This window comes from Salvelinus fontinalis, chromosome 33 (genome assembly GCF_029448725.1).
Source record: "Salvelinus fontinalis isolate EN_2023a chromosome 33, ASM2944872v1, whole genome shotgun sequence".
Lineage (NCBI taxonomy): Eukaryota > Metazoa > Chordata > Actinopteri > Salmoniformes > Salmonidae > Salvelinus > Salvelinus fontinalis.
This window is the reverse complement of record NC_074697.1, coordinates 48,723,669-48,742,354: the sequence shown is the minus strand read 5'-3', so window position 1 is coordinate 48,742,354 and position 18,686 is coordinate 48,723,669. Positions and strand designations below refer to the sequence as shown.

Sequence of the window (18,686 nt, the reverse complement as noted above, 5' to 3'; positions counted from 1 at the left end):
CTTACAATGTATTAAAACATCTAAAAACATATAGCCCAATGTTTGTAGAACTCAGAATATGCTATTCTGTTCCCCTGAAATAGACTGCATTTTCATTATAATCACATTTCTTGAGACCTGTCTAAAATAAATAATGGATTTATTTTGACGGTTTAGGCTATATTACATGGATCTATTAGACTTTTTAAAATGTAGATGTTCCAAAGGTCTGCATCAGTGGTTTGTAGGCAGGAGATGATAAATGTGTTTATGTTAATTAACGGTCAATTACCGTGACAGTTTTTGCTTGCCAATCACTGGCTGATGAAATTTCATGACCACCACACCCACCAAATTATTATAATTGTATTATTAGCTAACAACCAACGGAAGTAATATGGGCAACCATTCAAGTTTGGGAGAAAAAAAAACGAAAATATGAATAGTTCTGGGTCCAGAGTGATGCCTAGAGTATCGATGAGGGAATTTGTCACCCAAAGCCACTTACATTTATGCGTACACACATTTTGTAGGTATAGGTGGCCCTGAGAATCGAACCCACTATCCTGGCTTTGCAAAAGCCATGTTCTACCAAATGAGCTAGAGGACCACACCTGTGCTAACATCAATACTCATAATAGGGTGTCATTAGAGATACAGTATATTCACACTTGCATACTACTTTGAATCCATGCACAACACATTGCTTCATTCCCTTTAGTATGCTAGTTAATGCTAGTGTACAAAAGTACACTGACATATAGTCTGCAAGTATACAAAATTGTGTTGTTTTGTGAGGTGGGGGGGCCGTCCAACCAAATCTTGCTAAGGCCCACCAAAAAAGTTATCTACCTGCTAGCGTAGATATTGTCTGTGTCCCAAATGGCACCCCTATTCCCTTTACAGTGTATTACTTTTGACCAGGGCCCTATGGTCAAAAGTAGGGAACTATATAAGGAACAAAGCACCCTCTCTCGGCCATCTCTCACCTCGATGGTCTTGTGTTGGTCGATGCCCAGGCTGTGCATGAGTCGCAGAACCTGCTCGCGGTACTCGCCCACGCTCAGGTCCCCCTCCTGTTGGTACAGCATGGGCCTCTGCACAGGCACGTCCAGTGCCATCCACTTGTGCTCCTTGATCTGAGCCACCGACAGACGCTTGGACGGATCCAGCACCAGCATCCGCCGGATCAGGTGCTCGCAGTCTGAGAAGGGAAGGGGAAAAGGAAAAAAGATGGAGAGAGAGAAAGGGGAACAAAATCCATGTACAATCCCTGGTTCTCAGATCCATAACAGATCTTCCAATATCACTTGAGACATCGTCTGATGACAGAGAGGAGTGTGTTCTCCTGTCACGTCTGACTTTCCACATTTGCCCCGACACATCAGACCATACACAACAACACGCAGCCCGGGACAGTGGTACTGTGTGTACGGAGCGTACCGAGTACAGAAGGAAGAATACCCCCGTTTGAGTGAAGAGAGCGCTCCAGCTAAAACGTTGGGGGAACAAAGCGGTTCTATTAAAGCAGGGCCGGCCACAGGGAAGGAGTGCCTCCACTACTCATGCTAAGAAAAACAGATGAGCTCAGGCAGGAATGCACAGCAGGCTTTCTCTTGTTTTTCTCTAACCCCCTCTTGTTCTCTTTCTATCCCTCTCTCTCTGCTTTCTTTACTCCATCCCTCTCACACTCCCCTCCCCCATCTCTCTCGGAGGAGGATGGAGAGACCTCTTATCCTTCAGTTAGCGGCTAAATGAGCTTGACGTCACCAACCGCTGGGTCTTAATAGGATTACTGCCCACTGGGCTGAGGCTGTTCTGTTTTGTGCTCGTGTGTGTGTGTGTGTGTGTTTGTATCTGTGTGTGTGTGCGCGCACATCAGTCTGCCTGCATGTGTCTCTGCTCTTCTCACCTCTTTGGCACGAGCAACGTACTCATCTTGCCTTCTGCGGTCTTATTTACAGTGCCTACGGAAAGTATTCAGACCCCTTGACTTCTTCCACACTTTGTTACAGCCTTAATCTAAAATGTATTCAATCCCCTTAAATCTACACACAATACCACATAATGACAAAGCATAAAAATGTTTATAGGCATTTTTGTACATTTATATATAAAAAAAGATATATACATATATCACATTTACATACAGTTGAAGTCGGAAGTTTACATACACTTAGGTTGGAGTCATTAAAACTTGTTTTTCAACCACTCCACAAATTTCTTGTTAACAAACTATAGTTTTGGCAAGTTTTTCCAACAATTGTTTACAGACAGATTATTTCACTGTATCACAATTCCTGTGGGTCAGAAGTTTACACACACAAAGTTGACTGTGCCTTTAAACAGCTTGGAAGATTCCAGAAAATGATGGCATGGCTTTAGAAGCTTCTGATAGGTTAATTGACATAATTTGAGTCAATTGGAGGTGTACCTGTGGATGTATTTCAAGGCCTACCTTCAAACTCAGTTGCTCTTTGCTTGACATCATGGGAAAATCAAAAGAAAATCAGCCAAGACCTCAGAAAAAAATTGTAGACCTCCACAAGTCTGGTTCATCCATGGGAGCAATTTCCAAACGCCTGAAAGTACCACGTTCATCTGTACAAACAATAGTACGTAAGTATAAACACCATGGGACCACATAGCCGTCATATCGCTCAGGAAGGAGACGCGTTCTGTCTCCTAGAGATTAACGTACTTTGGTGCGAAAAGTGCAAATCAATCCCAGAACAACAGCAAAGGACCTTGTAAAGATGCTGGAGGAAACAGGTACAAAGGTATCTATGTCCACAGTAAAACGAGTCCTGTATCAACATAAACTGAAAGGCCACTCAACAAGGAAGAAGCCACTGCTACAAAACCGCCATAAAAAAGCCAGACTACGGTTTGCAACTGCACATGGAGAAATGTCCTCTGGTCTGATGAAACAAAAATAGAACTGTTTGGCCATAATGACCATCGTTATGTTTGGAGGAAAAGGGGGATGCTTGCAAGCTGAAGAACACCATCCCAACCGTGAAGCACGCGGTGGCAGCATCATGTTGTGGGGGTGCTTTGCTGCAGGAGGGACTGGTGCACTTCACAAAATAGATGGCATCATGAGGAAACCCAATTATGTGGATATATTGAAGCTACATCTCAAGACATCAGTCAGGAAGTTAAAGCTTGGTCGCAAATGGGTCTTCTAAATGGACAATGACCCCAAGCATACTTCCAAAGTTGTGGCAAAATGGCTTCAGGACAACAAAGTCAAGGTATTGGAGTGGCCATCACAAAGCCCTGACCTCAATCCCATAGAAAACTTGTGGGCAGAACTGAAAAAGCGTGTGCGAGCAAGGAGCAAGGAGGCCTACACACCTGACTCAGTTACACCAGCTCTGTCAAGAGGAATGGGCCAAAATTCACCCAACTTACTGTGGGAAGCTTATGGAAGGCTACCCGAAATATTTGACTCAAGTTAAACAATTTAAAGGCAATGCTACTAAATTCTAATTGAGTGTATGTATGTAAACTGCTGAACCACTGGGAATGTGATGAAAGAATTAAAAGCTTAAATATATAATTCGCTCTACTATTATTCTGACATTTCACATTCTTAAAATAAAGTGATGATCCTAACTGACCTAAGACAGGGAATTTGACAAGGATTAAATGTCAGGAGTTTTGAAAAACTGAGTTTAAATGTATTTGGCTAAGGTGTATGTAAACTTCCGACTTCAACTGTAAGTATTCATACCCTTTACTCAGTACTTTGTTGAAGCACCTTTGATTACAGCCTCGAGTCTTCTTGGGTATGACGCTGCAAGCTCTGCACACCTGTATTTTTGGAGTTTCTCTCATTCTTCTCTGCAGATCCTCTCAAGCCCTTTCAGGTTGGATGGGGAGCGTCGCTGCACAGCTATTTTCTGGTCTCTCCAGAGATATTCGATCGGGTTCAAGTCAGGGCTCTGGCTGAGCCACTCAAGGACATTCTCCAGTCTCCAAGTCCCTGCAGCTTAAAAACATCCCCACAGCATGATGTTGCCAGGTTTATGCCAGAGGTGATGCTTGGCATTCAGACCAAAGAGTTCAATCTTGGTTTCTTCAGACCAGAGAAACTCCAAGCTGGCTATCATGTGCCTTTTACTGAGGAGTGGCATCCGTCTGGTCACTCCACCATAAAGAGCTGATTGGTTGAGTGCTGCAGAGATGGTTGTCCTTCTGGAAGGTTCTCCTATCTCCACAGAGGAACTCTGAAGCTCTGTCAGAGTGACCATCGGGTTCTTGGTTACCTCCCTGACCAAGGCCAATCTCCCCCGATTGCTCAGTTTGGCCGGGCAGCCAGCTCTAGGAAGAGTCTTGGTGGTTCCAAACTTCTTCCATTTAAGAATAATGTAACCCACTGTGTTCTTGGGGACCTTCAATGCTGCAGAAATGTTTTGGTAGCCTTCCCCAGACGTACCTCGACACAATCTTGTCTCGGAGCTCTACGGACAATTCCTTCGACCTCATGGCTTGGTTTTTTCTCTTACATGCACTGTCAACTGTGGGATCTTATATAGAAAGGTGTGTGCCTTTACAAATCATGTCCAACCAATTGAATTTAGCACAGGTGGACTCCAAATTGTAGAAACATCTCAAGGATGATCAATGGAAACAGGATGCACCTGAGCTCAATTTCGAGTCTCATAGCAAAGGGTCTGAATACTTATGTAAATAAGGCATTTCTGTTTTTTAAAAACCCGTTTTTGCTTTGTCACTATGGGGTACAGTGTGTAGATTGAAGAGGATTTTTTAAAAATGTACTCCATTTTAAAATAAAGCTGTAACATAACAAAATGTGGAAAAAGGGAAGGGGTCTGAATACTTTCCGAACGCGCTGTATGATGACTGCCCTGTTACCGAATGAGCACTTCTCTGGCCGAGAAATCCAGCAAGAGAGAGGGATGAGAGAGAGAGAGAAACTATGCAATCCACATTGACCCTCTTCTTTTCTCTTGAGTACATTTAAAATAAATTTTTATTCATTTAACCTTTATTTAACTAGGCAAGTCGGTTAAGAACACATTATTTACAATGGCGGCCTACACCGGCCAAACCCAGACGACACTGGGCCAATTGTGCGCCGCCCTATGGGACTCCCAATCACGGCCGGTTGTGATACAGTCTGGATTCGAACCAGGGCAGACACTCTGGGCAGGGCAGACACACATCCAAACTGTATCACAGTTAGTGATGCCTCTAGCACTGAGATGCAGTGCCTTAGATCGCTGCGCCACTCAGGAGCCCAGTACAATCAGGACAGCATCATATTCAGGGCCGGAAATATTCAGGGCCGGACTGTTAACACCTCCTTTCGACAGTTAAAGAAAGCGGGGGGGGGGGGGGGTTCTCGGATTTCTGTTACACCAAATCCCCTGGGGCCGCTTCGTTACGGAGGTCAAAGAATGTACGGTCCTGGGATGTACAGTACTGAAGGCAAAATAAAGTAGTGTACTACCAGTACAGCGCGGCCTGATTTTTATATACAGCCTGTGTACTGTACCGTACAGTGTGTGTATGTGTGCCAGTGTGTGTGTTGCAGAGACTGAGAACATGTGGGGAGGACACGGCCCTCTGTTCTTCTCGTATGAAGCGGAAGGAGAGAACAGGACCGGAGCGCGCCGTGGGGCTGCATTCTCAACATGGACTAAATAGTCCACCCCTAAAAGGGGAGGCTGGCAGAGCCCTGCTTGAACTTCACTGGCTCTTGCCCAGGTTATGTAAACACAATGACTCTGGCTCTCTCTGATTAGAGTTAAATCGCACCAGGTTGACGTATAGTGTTCGCTCGAACCTGACATGCTGACTTCTCTAGATTTGGAGCACCACCAAAAGGAGCACTGTTAGGATCTTCAGTGCCCATATTCATAAAGCGTCTCAGAGTAGTAGTGCTGATATAGGGTCAGTTTTGCCTTTTCGAGCATAATGGAGAAGATGCACAGTATATGGACAGAGGAGACCTGATCATAGTTCAGCACTCCTACTCAGATGTTTTATGAATGGCTCAATCTTGTCCCTCTGCAGCAGACATATGGTGAACAATATGTTTGGAACATTGAACTGCAATAAAAATCACAGTATCGAATCACAATACATATCGTATTGGCACCTAAGTATGATAATGTCGTATCGTGAGGTCCTTGGCAATTCCCTGCCCTAGTAGTAAATGGGTTCCATTTTGGACAGGTGTTTTGAACAGGTATTTATGCCATGCCGGGCAGTTGAGCCTCACTTCAAAAGCAGTCTACGCTTTCTATGCTAGACCCATGTGCAGTGGTGAGACACAAGAGGGGGGATTCTGAAGAGCTCCAAGCAGCCAGTTAAATGGGTTATACAGTATTGGTACATATACTGAACACAAATATAAAACGCAACATGTAGGGTGTTGGTCCCATATTTCATGAGCTGAAATCTCCCATACGCACAAAAAGCTTATTTCGCTTACATTTTGTGCACAAATTTGTTTTCAATCCCCATTAGTGAGGATTTCTCCTTTGCCAAAATAATCGATCCACCTGACAGGTGTGGCATATCAAGAAGCTGATTAAACAACATGATCATTACACAGGTGCACCTTATGCTGGGGGACAGTAAAAGGCCACTCTAAAATGTGCAGTTCCGTCACACAACCCAATGCCACAGATGTCTCAAGTTGAGGGAACAAGCAATTGGCATGCTGATTGCAGGAATGTTCACCAGAGCTGTTGCCAGAGAATTTAATGTCCATTTCTCCACCATAAGCCACCTCCAACGTCGTTTTAGAGAATTTGGCAGTACGTCCAACCGGCCTTAACTGCAGGCGGCGTGTAACCACGTCAGCCCAGAACCTTCACATCCGGCTTCTTCACCTGCGGGATCGTCTGAGACCAGCCACCCGGACAGCTGGATGAAACTGAGGAGTATTTCAGTCTATAATAAAGCCCTTTTGTGGGGAAAAACTCATTCTGATTGGCTGGGTCTGACTCCCCAGTGGGAGTGCACCCCTGCCCAGTCATGTGAAATCCATAGATTAGGGTCTACTGAATGTATTATATGAATTGTAACTCAGTCAAATTGTTGAAATTGTTACATGTTTTTATTCACTATACATTTTTGGGAACGTTAAAATGGACAATATATAGCCATTGATTCGAGGAGGTTATATTTCTACAGCTTTATGTCTCAACCATTTACCTAAACAAGTGGTGGGGTAACCACTGTTGTTTTTTGTATGTCCTCTGCTGGCATCACAAGTAAACAAACCCCATTCCAACAACCACACAGACTGTTTTTCCATTGGAGCAGTGGTGTCACTTCCGTCTTTTTTGGGGTGTAAAGCACTAGGTTATTGAGTCTCACCTTCTGTCATGAAGTAGGGGATGCGGAAGCGACCCTCCAAGACGCGCTGTCGGAGAACGGGCAGGGTGGGGCCATCGAAGGGCAGGGCGCCACACACCAGCACGTACAGCACCACCCCCATACTCTATATGAAGACGAAAACACACACAAGCACAGCCAGACAGACGGACAGACAGACTAGGTCAGGGGCTGCAGTGTGAATTACACTCACATAACTAGATCTATCAGGGTAGAAAGGCACCCAGATGTATGCGAGGGCGAGTTCACTATCCCGTAATACAGGGAGGGCTATAAAGAGAGGTTGGGAAATCTTATGATTTCACATGATGTCTTCAGGTCGCCTTTGAAAAAGAGTGTAAGCAGGGCTATTTGGTTTTTTGACAAGATGTAATTCTCATACACTTATCACTGCAAGGGGGAAAGCAAACAGACAACAAACACAATCAGATCCCCGACGCAATCCCCAAAAGCAGTATCTTTTTTTATCTCACCTTCTCGCAGTTCAGCACCTTGATGCATTCCAAATGGCAACTTATTCCCGAAATAGTGCACTGCTTTTGATAGGGCTCTGGTCAAAAGTAGTGCACTATGTACGGAGTAAGATGCCATTTGGGACGAAGAACTTTTCCCCGGATTTGTCTTTGTTTAATCTGGTTGGCCTCACTATTGCTTCTAATGTCCATGATTACACTAGATCCAGTGTCAAATAAAATGTATAGTCAGTTCTGGGACACTCCGTGTGTATCACCGAGGGACTAGTTAGCAGTATGTGTGACTCATTGCAGAGCAGGTGTGTGAAAACGGCCCCTATTCCTTGTATAGTGCACTACTTTGGACCAAAGCCAATAGGGTACTATTGAGGGAATATGGATGCCATTTAGGGCGTAGACAAAAGCATCGTCTTACCCAGATGTCCAGCTGGGGGCCCTCGTACTGTTGTCCCTCAAACACCTCCGGAGCGGCGTAGGGGGGGCTGCCACACCACGTGGCCAGGGGCTCCCCGGGCTGGAAGAAGTTCCCAAAGCCAAAATCTAACAAAAAGGGGAGAATGACACAGTTAACTTATTACCCACCTTCACCTTGACTCAAACAAACATACACTGGGTTGAGTTCTTCTGCCCATAGACGGTATGGATGGTTCTGCCCGGGCACAATTAGCTGGCTGACTGACTAAGTGAGTGATGGGTGGTGAGAGGTGAGGGAAGGATGGAAGGGAACGGATCGGAACAGATGGAGATGCAGACAGAACACCGAGTACTGAGAGAGCGCGAGAGACCAGACGGGTCAAAGGATCAGAAGGTGGCCGACTCGTTGCACCAAACCTAACCATAAACATCAATGCCTTTCTTTAAAATCAATACACAAGTATATATTTTAAACCTGCATCTTTAGTTAATATTGCCTGCTAACATGAATTTCTTATAATTAGGGAAATTGTGTCACTTCTCTTACGTTCCGTGCAAGCAGTCAGGGTATATGTAGCAGTTTGGGCCGCCTGGCTCGTTGCAAACTGTGTGAAGTCCATTTATTCCTAACAAAGACCGTAATTAATTTGCCAGAATTGTACATAATTATGACATAACATTGAAGGTTATACGATGTAACAGCAATATTTAGACTTAGGGATGCCACCCGTTAGATAAAATACGGAACGGTTCCGTATTTCACTGAAAGAATAAACATTTTGTTTTCGAAATGATAGTTTCCGGATTCGCCCATATCAATGACCAAAGGCTCGTATTTCTGTGTGTTATTATGTTATAATTAAGTCGATGATTTGATATTTGATAGAGCAGTCTGACTGAGCGATGGTAGGCAGCAGCAGGCTCGTAAGCATTCATTCAAACAGCACTTTCGTGCATTTGACAGCAGCTCTTCGCTGTGCTTCAAGCCTATCAACTCCCGAGATTAGGCTGGTGTAACAGATGTGAAATGTCTAGCTAGTTAGCGGGGTGCGCGCTAATAGCATTTCAAATCGGTGACGTCACTCGCTCTAAGACCTTGAAGTAGTTGTTCCCCATGCTCTGCAAGGGCCGCGGCTTTTGTGGAGCGATGGGTAACGATGCTTCGAGGGTGGCTGTTGTCGGTGTTCCTAGTTCGAGCCCAGGTAGGGGCGAGGAGAGGGACGGAAGCTATACTGTTACACTGGCAATACTAAAGTGCCTATAAGAACATCCAATAGTCAAAGATATGAAATACAAATAGTATAATAGAGAGAAATAGTCCTAGAATTCCTATAATAACTACAACATAAAACATCTTACCTGGGAATATCGAAGACTCATGTTAAAAGGAACCACCAGCTTTCATATGTTCTCATGTTCTGAGCAAGGAACTTAAATGTTAGTTTTTTTTACATGGCACATATTGCACTTTTACTTTCTTCTCCAACACTTTGTTTTTGCATTATTTAAACAAAATTGAACATGTTTCATTATTTATTTGAGGCTAAATTGATTTTATTGATGTATTATATTAAGGTAAAAGAAAAGTGTTCATTCAGTATTGTTGTAATTGTCATTATTACAAATAAAAAAATAAAAAATTGACCAATTAAATCGGTATCGGCTTTTTTGGTTATCCAATAATCGGTATTGGCGTTGAAAAATCATAATCGGTCGACCTCTAGGTGAGATGCAGTGCGTTCAGACAGTATTCATACGCCTTGACTTATTCCAAATTTAGTTGTTACAGCCGGGATTCAATTTATCTGTTCTCACCCATCCACACACAGTAACCCATAATTACAAAGTGAAAACGTATTATGTATTTTGCTTTCAATAAATGTGCAAAAAATGTTTTATCACATTTACATACAGTACCAGACAAAAATGAGGACACACCTACTCATTACAGGGTTTGTCTAATTTTTATATATTGTAGAATAGTGAAGAAATCAAAACTATGAAAGAACATAAAAAGTTAAATAAATAAATATATATTTGATATTCTTCAAAGTAGCCACCCTTTGCCTTGATGACAGCTTTGCACAGTCTTGGCATTCTCTCAACCAGCTTCATGAGGAAGCAATTAACAGGTGTGCCTTAAGTTGGTCTTTGTGGTTAAATCTGTGTTTGAAATTCACTGATCGAATGAGGGACCTCACAGATAATTGTATGTGTGGGTTACGGAGAGGAGGTAGTCAAAAATCAGAGTGGGTCCATGCAACTTGTGTCTTGTTAGGCACATCTTTACTCCTGAACTTTCAGGCTTACAATAACAAAGGGGTTGAAGACTCAAGGTATTTCAGCTTTTCATTTATTAGTAAACATTTATAAAAACATAATTCCACTTTGACATTATAGGGTATTGTGTGCATACCAGTGACACAAAATCTCACTTTAAATTCAGGCTGTAACATAACACGTGGGAAATACTTTGATGGCACTGTATATGTACTGTATTATTTTTTTTTAAACAAAAGTTAGCCTACTAACTAGTTAGCCTACTAACAAAAGTGTTAGTGTATATGAAATAACAGGAAAAAGGCCAGAACTGTGGAAAAAGCATAATGAATGGATTCAGTCTTACCTTTGGAACATGACCATCTTCTATCCCTGGAAGCAAATTATCTATAGTTTGTATCTCTGCTTCCATCTAACAAACCATGAGTAGTGCAACATAAGGACAGACTACCAAGTATCACACAAATGCACCACAAATCAAAAATAACAAATGAGAATAAGAATACAGGTAGGTAGCAATACTAATAAATAACTATGTAACAGTATATTAGTCAAGTCTAGTGGCTATGTTTGAAAAACTGTTCCTTTCCGGGAAACGGTGTCCCAAATGGCACCATATTCACTATAGTGCACTACTTGTGACCGGGGCCTCTGGTCCAAAGTAGTGCACACCATATAGAGAGTAGGGTCTCATTTAGGACGCAGCGTAGAACAACCTGCAGGTTTTTTAGCCAATGTGATATGTAATGCACATATTTGTGTGTTGAGGCCATTGGTGGGCTAGCTGGGCCTTCATGAGGTCATCTCCCAGGAGACTGACATGAGCTCATAGAGTGACTGTGTTCTGATTGTTCCCAGGGAGAGAGAGAGAGAGAGAGAGAGAGAGAGAGAGAGAGAGAGAGAGAGAGAGAGAGAGAGAGAGAGAGAGAGAGTCAGTGAGCTCCAAACGTACACTTGATCTAAATCATAACTCGGAAAGAAAAAAAGCTCTCTGTCTGCCTTTCATTAAAATTAAACTTCCAACAACCTGTTGCCAAATCTTCTACCAGTATGAAGCTGCTAGCTTTTTCTCTTACGCAAATCGCTACCTCCTCCCCACCCCCTTCTTTCCCTCTGCCTTTCTGTCTCACTCCCTCACGTGTCTGTTCCTTATGTTTAAGATTCCCATTTGAATAAACTTCAGTGTCGCTGCCCTCGAGTGTGAGAACGGAGAGATCGTTATCTGTGGAGCACGACAGTGTTAAGGGACCCTGTTGTAACAACTAACTTTATCAGATGAATAAAAAGTATTTAGTATTTTCTCCGCTCTTTAAAAAAAAAAAAAATCATCCCTGTTATATAAAGCCGAGGGAAGAAGATGCGTTGCGACAAAAACAAATAATAATACGCTGCCTTACGTAATGGGGGCAGGTCGTGTTGGACTGTGTGGCACAAAGCAGTGTTCAGTAGCTCAGCAAATTGATTTAGCCTCTTCAGTACTCTGGCCAAATGCTGCGCTCACCCCCCCTCCCATGAGAGGCCAATGTCCAAGATCAACCCGTATAAAGCTGCAGCAGTGTCCCGGACTGCAACCCAAATGGCACCCTATTCCCTTTTTAGTGCACTACTTTTGACCAGGGCCCATTAGGAAGCCCATAGGCAGGACTCCAGATTAACATTTTACTAACTCGAACAGGAAGTACCAGTGACGCGCTCAATACGGAAGTTTTCAGATGAGCTACAGAACTGTTTAGTACAGACTGGAATATGTTCCGGGATTCATCAGATAACATTTAAGGACGCTTATAAGAAATACCACTACGACCCCTGACGATCCATCAAACAGTCAAAATGTCAATATAGGACTAAGTTTGAATCCTACTACGCCGGCATTGACGCTTGTTGGATGTGGCAGGGCTTGCAAACCATCACAGATTACAAAGGGAAACTCAGCCGCGAGCTGTTCAGTGATGTGAGCATACCAGACAAGCAAAATTCCTTCTATGCTCGCTTCGAGGCAACCAACACTGAACCATGCATGAGAGCATCAGCTGTTCCAGACAACTGTGATCTCGTTCTCCGTAGCAGATGTGAGTAAGACCTTTAAAACAGGTTAAAATTTATATGGCCACATAGCCAGATGGATTACCAGGACTTGCTCTGACCAGCTGGCAAATGTCTTGAATGCCATTTTCAACCTCTCCCTGACCCAGTCTGTAATACCTACATGTTGCAAACAAACCGCCATAGGCTACCTTGACATTCTTTGGCACAGGGACTAACTAAATGACTATCACCCCGTAGCACTCACATCTGTAGCCATGAAATGCTTTGAAAAGGCTGGTCATGGCTCACATCAATACCACCATCCCAGACACCCTGGGCCCACTTCAATTCGCATACCGTCCCAACAGATCCATAGATGACGCACTCCATATTGCACTCCACACTGCCCTCTCCCACCTGGACAAGAGGAACACCTACAGTGGGGAGAACAAGTATTTGATAACCTGCAAAATTGGCAGTGTTTCCTACTTACAAAGCATGTAGAGGTCTGTAATTTTTATCATAGGTACACTTCAACTGTGAGAGACGGAATCTAAAACAAAAATCCAGAAAATAACATTGTATGATTTTTAAGTAATTCTTTTTGCATTTTATTGCATGACATAAGTATTTGATACATCAGAAAAGCAGAACTTAATATTTGGTACAGAAACCTTTGTTTGCAATTACAGAGATCATACGTTTCCTGTAGGTCTTGACCAGGTTTGCACACGCTGCAGCAGGGATTTTGGCCCACTCCTCCATACAGACCTTCTCCAGATCCTTCAGGTTTCGGGGCTGTCACTGGGCAGCCCCGAATCCATTTGTTTTGATTCCGTCTCTCACAGTTGAAGTGTACCTATGATAAAAATTACAGACCTCTACATGCTTTGTAAGTAGGAAAACCTGCAAAATCAGCAGTGTATCAAATACTTGTTCTCCCCACTGTACGTAAGAATGCTGTTTACTAACTATAGCTTAGCGTTCAACACCATAGTGTCCTCCAAGCTCAGGACCCTGGGACTGAACCCCTTCCTGGACTTCCTGACAGGCCGTCCCTAATTGGTGAGGGTAGGCAAGAACATACCCGTCACGCTGACCCTCAACACACGTCACTCATTTGACATTTTAGTGCATTCATCTTAAGATAGTTAGGTGGTAAAACCACATATCACAGGCATAGTAAGTACACTTTTCCTCAAAGTAGTGAGGAGGGGGATTATTTAAAGATACTCTTTGAAGAGGTAGGGTTTCAGGTGTCTGGACTGGGCTGAGCAGAAACGCCAAGAGACCAGAGGTGGCAGAACGGAGTGCTCGGGTGTAGGGTTTGAGCATAGCCTGAAGGTAGGGAGGGGCAATTCCTCTTGCTGCTCCATAAGCAAGCACCATGGTCTTGTAGTGGATGCGAGCTTTGACTGGAAGCTAGTGGAGGGTGCGTAGGAGCGGGGTGACATGGGAGAACTTGGGAAGGTTGAAAACCAGGCGGGCTGCAGCATTCCGGAAAAGTTGTTGTCTGGGCTCCCCGCTTGGTGAGTGTGTGTGTGTGAGGCAGGGTCGTACTCCACGGATGTTGTAAAGAATGAACCTGCAGGAGCGAGTCACTGCTTTAATGTTTGCAGAGAACACCTTCATTAAGTTAGCTGATGACATGACGGAGGTCAGTAACCTGGCAGTGTGATGCCAGTACAACAACCTCTCCCTCAACTTTAGCAAGACAAAAGAGACGATTGCAGACTACAGGAAACGGCGGGTCCAACACGCTCTCATCCACATTAACGGGGATGTAGTGGAAATGGGTCGAGAGCGTCAAGTTCCTCGGTGTCCACATCACTAAGGAATCATCATGGTCCACACACACCAACACAGTCGTGAAGAAGGCACGACAACGCCTCAGGAGGCTGAAAATATCCACAAAAAGTTCTACAGCTGCACCATTGAGAGCATCTTGACTGGCTGCGTCACCGCTTGCTATGGCAACTGCTTGGCATCCGACCACAAGGCACTACACAGAGGGTAGTATGTCACTGGGGCCGAGCTCCCTGCCATCCAGGACCTCTAACAGGCGGTGCCAGAGGAAAGTCCTGAAGATTGTCAAAGACTCCAGCAACCAATTATCAAAGACAGCACGGTAAGCGGTACTGATGCACCAAGTCTGGAACCAACAGGACCTTGAACATCATCGCGTACGCTGCTGCTATATTTATCCTGTTGCCTTGTTACGTTATCCCTACCGATATGTACATATCTAACTCAATTACCTCGTACCCCTGCACATCCACTCTGTACTAGTGCCCAGTGTATATAGCCAAGTTATCGTTACTCATTGTGTATTTATTCCTCGTGTTATTGTTGGGAAGGGCCCGCAAGTAAACATTTCACTGTTAGTCTACACATGTTGTTTACGAACCATGTGACAAATATACTTTTATTTTAAAATGACAACAGGATAGCTGTGTTTTCCACGCAATAGGACTTTAAATGCTATACATTTATACAGGAAAGCAGAGCGAGTGGCTCACTCAACACAGCAGCAGCAGTTCCCAGCTAAACAGGTACAGGGGCAGGCAGACACTTTAATTACAGGAATGATGAGGATAAATGTACTTTACTGCTCGACCAAATCATGGGTTTTAGCCTCCTAAAGAAAATAGGGTGTTTTGAGTGAGGTGACCATGTAGAATGTGCTGCTCGCACTGATGCTACCAATTGAAAAAATTTCACTCGCACAGCCATGTAAAAGGGATGCAAAGTGCGACTAAATGGTTGAAAGTAGTGCACTATATGAGGAATAGGGTGCTATTTGGGACTCGCTCTCTCTCTCTGCCACTAGTGTGACGTCAGGGTTTCCGTTAGGAAAATGTGGCGCTGGACAACGTGACTGGGGAGATTTATATTTGACGGCCATTTGAAACATTTTAACCATGAGATTGTCTACCCACGGTGCTCAGAATGACAGAAATCCCATTTAGATTATGGTAATGCATCTTAACAAAACATGGAACTCACTCATGTAATGAAGCAGCCAATAAAACCTTATTTTCAAACATTTGCCAAAATGCAATTCGCGGGAAAACCCACTCTAAACAGCGCACTTAATAGCAGTTCCATATGTTAGAAACTTAGAAAGAAGGAGCGGGGGATATAAAGACTCAACAACTAGGATGGGTTGCTAATATGACTAGGATTGTACCTTAAGTTTCTGGACAACGAAAGAAGGTTGACATGAAAACCAATAAGATATGAGAGAAATGGCATAGCGGGTCCAATAGGGAAGTAAATTGAAATAATTTGCCAAAATTATATAAATTACTCCCGTTTATACAGAAAGAAAATCCTTCAAAATACTTCACCAGAAAGCTTAGCCACAGAGGAATCAAGGACCATTAGCTTCTTTTAAAAAATAGCTGTGGATTGTTTCAAATCATAAGCTCATAGGCTTATGCCTATTTGAGCAGTGCGCATGGCAATAGGCCTAGCCGATTATTGAGTTGCAGTTGTCAGTGAAAAGCATAAGTAAAATGTGTGAAGCAGTGGAGGCTCCTCAGAGGAGGAAGGGGAGGATCATCCTCCACAGCGAATCACAAATAAAAACAGTGAAACATTTAAAAAAAGTTATTTTAGATAAAACTACACTAAATATATTCACGTCACCAAACAATTGATTAAAACAGTGTTTTGCCTGTGTGCAATCTAACTAATTATGTGACTTCTGAAGGTAATTGGTTGCATCAGATCTTATTTAGGGGCTTCATAGCAAAGGGGGTGAATATATATGCACGCACCACTTTTCAGTTTTTTTAATTTTACATTTTTTGAAACAAGTAATTTTTTTCATTTCACTTCCCCAATTTTGAGTATGTCCATCACATGAAATCTAAATAAAAATCCATTTAAATTACAGGTTATAATAGGAAAAACGCCTAGGGGGATGAATACTTTGGCAAGGCACTGTAAGCATGATCGTCAAATGTATTTGCATTGACTTGTATCTCCATCAGTGAATAAACAGCATAATTTTGCAATGGGATTTTTTCCCCTCCCGGTCATTTTAGCCTGCAACAGATTTATTTATATTTTTTTCATTTTTTGGGGGTGGACAAAAGCCAGCAACTTTTGGCTAACGGAAACCCTGTGTGACGTGTACCACAGACTGCACAACACACACTTAACAACAGCAATGCAGCATTATCCATTGACATGTCTAGCTAAAAACAAAGTTTCATAACCATCATCTAAAATGAACAGTAATCCAATCCCATGCAAATCTGGATTCTATTCTGGTAATTCTGTGAATCTGGGTTTACTGAATGAAAGTAATCTGAAATGTGTTTTTTCCCTCTTTTTTCTATACCTCACCTGAAAAACTCTCTAGCTCTGGCAATGCAATGCATCAAGGTCAGAGTGATGCTTGCCACAAGGTCAAAATGTGAAATGTTAAAAGAAGTGCAGGCGCGATATACGTACGTCTAGATTTAGCCTAGTCTTTAGGCTACATTTGAACTAGAGACAAAAGAAGCGGTCAATCATATACCTTTACGCCCATATCTAAGACGGGGGATCTAAAGGTGTCTATCACCCCGAGACAAAGGGAGTTGTAGATAGACTAGCCGAGATAATTATGTCGGTGAGAGCCCTGGCACGTTAAGGCAGAGTAAAGAAGGAGTGAGGGCTTATCAGAGGAGCTGACCCACTTTGCGGGCTGCATACTGAGCAGCGCGGCTGGCTGACGTCAATGCTCCCAACAGCCCAGGGGCTCGCTATGTGGGGAGGGTGGGCTGCGCAACGCCGCGCCCAGCACCAGTCACTCCGTCTGTGTCCCAAATGGATCCCAACAGTGGCTGTTCGTTTATAAATGAGGGACAATGCGATGTGTCCTTGTTCAAGTTGACACAAGTGCATAGGGAGCTCAGCTCACTATGGTGATTTATACAGCTGGTGGACAGTGTGTGTGGTTGAGTATCACCCTGTCTGAGGTACAGAGGCATGGGGGGGGGGGGGGGGGGGGGGTGAATGAGAGGGTAGTTTAATGATTATATCACACCTGCACCTTGAACATGTTATTCTGTGTAATGGGTGGCCTTTCAGCTTGGTCCATGAACAATAAAACAAGACATAGTGTGGTAGTATGGGTGAAGAGGGGCGGTGGTGTCAAGCAGTGTACCACTGTGATCAAACGTTGTTTGCTGCAGCAGCAGAACCAATCAATGGTCACATATGATATGGCAAGTGTTTTCAAAGCAGTTCATTTGATGCCAGCCTCAACCCCAAGTGTGATTAAGAGGCTTCCTGATTAGTGCATGATATGGCCGCTTCTCAGAACGTGCTGTACTGGCCTGGCTACACACACACACACACACACACACACACACACACAAGCTCTTTGAAGTAGAAACATAAAAGCAACACTCCCTGCTGCCTGGCACTTGGGTGACCTTTCCCTGACTGACCATCAACCACCACAGCACTATGGAGCGTCTGAGAGACTGACTGCCCGGGCAGTTCTGGGTATACAAAAGGAGACCTTTAAAAAAGGGAGACTACAGTGGCAGTGCATCCTCTTCTTTGAGGATAAAACATGAACCACACAATGTCCTTCGGTGAGGTAAAACAAGGGGTGAAATATCACCGGGGGAACATTTATCTGTTTCTCTGTGCAGTGAGTCTCTTTAAGTCCAGAGACTAGAACAAAATGACCAAAAAAACATTGTCCTCATCTAAGACAAGCAAAGCACAGGGTGTACCAATGTCCTTGTGTGCCTGCCTGATGTATTTGTAATCCTAGGTTAATGTTTTCACTGGTCCATTTCCCTCAAAAAGTGTACCTTTCCCAACAATTGGATCGGAATCATTGTGGTGGCGATATTGTCTTTGGTAATAACAACCACCACCTGCAACCACTACCGATCATCGTCTCTTACAACCACAGAGAGACAAACTGGGTAGTGTTCATTAGATATCAAACGGAACAAAACAGACTAAAACCGAGGAGGGACTACAGGGACTCATTTAACGTTTGGAAACGTTTTCCTTTGCGTGCCCTAATGAACACGGGAAGACAGGCTTCTTGCGTATCTCTCTCCGTCAGTCACTGTCCGGACTAGCCTAGATCTCACACCCCTGGAGCAGGAACGCAAG

General features: G+C 43.7%; 1 protein-coding gene across 1 annotated transcript in view; it reads right to left on the bottom strand.

Moving 5' to 3' along the window:
- Positions 1-18,686, bottom strand: part of LOC129832449 (serine/threonine-protein kinase SIK2-like) — a 56,691-nt gene that overhangs the window by 20,050 nt on the left and 17,955 nt on the right. Inside the window, exons 5-7 of the mRNA XM_055896520.1 lie at positions 8,248-8,372; positions 7,342-7,465; positions 969-1,183 (exon numbers count right to left, since the gene is read on the bottom strand). Coding sequence (XP_055752495.1) covers positions 969-1,183; positions 7,342-7,465; positions 8,248-8,372 — 464 coding nt within the window. The remainder of the gene's footprint in view (positions 1-968; positions 1,184-7,341; positions 7,466-8,247; positions 8,373-18,686) is intronic.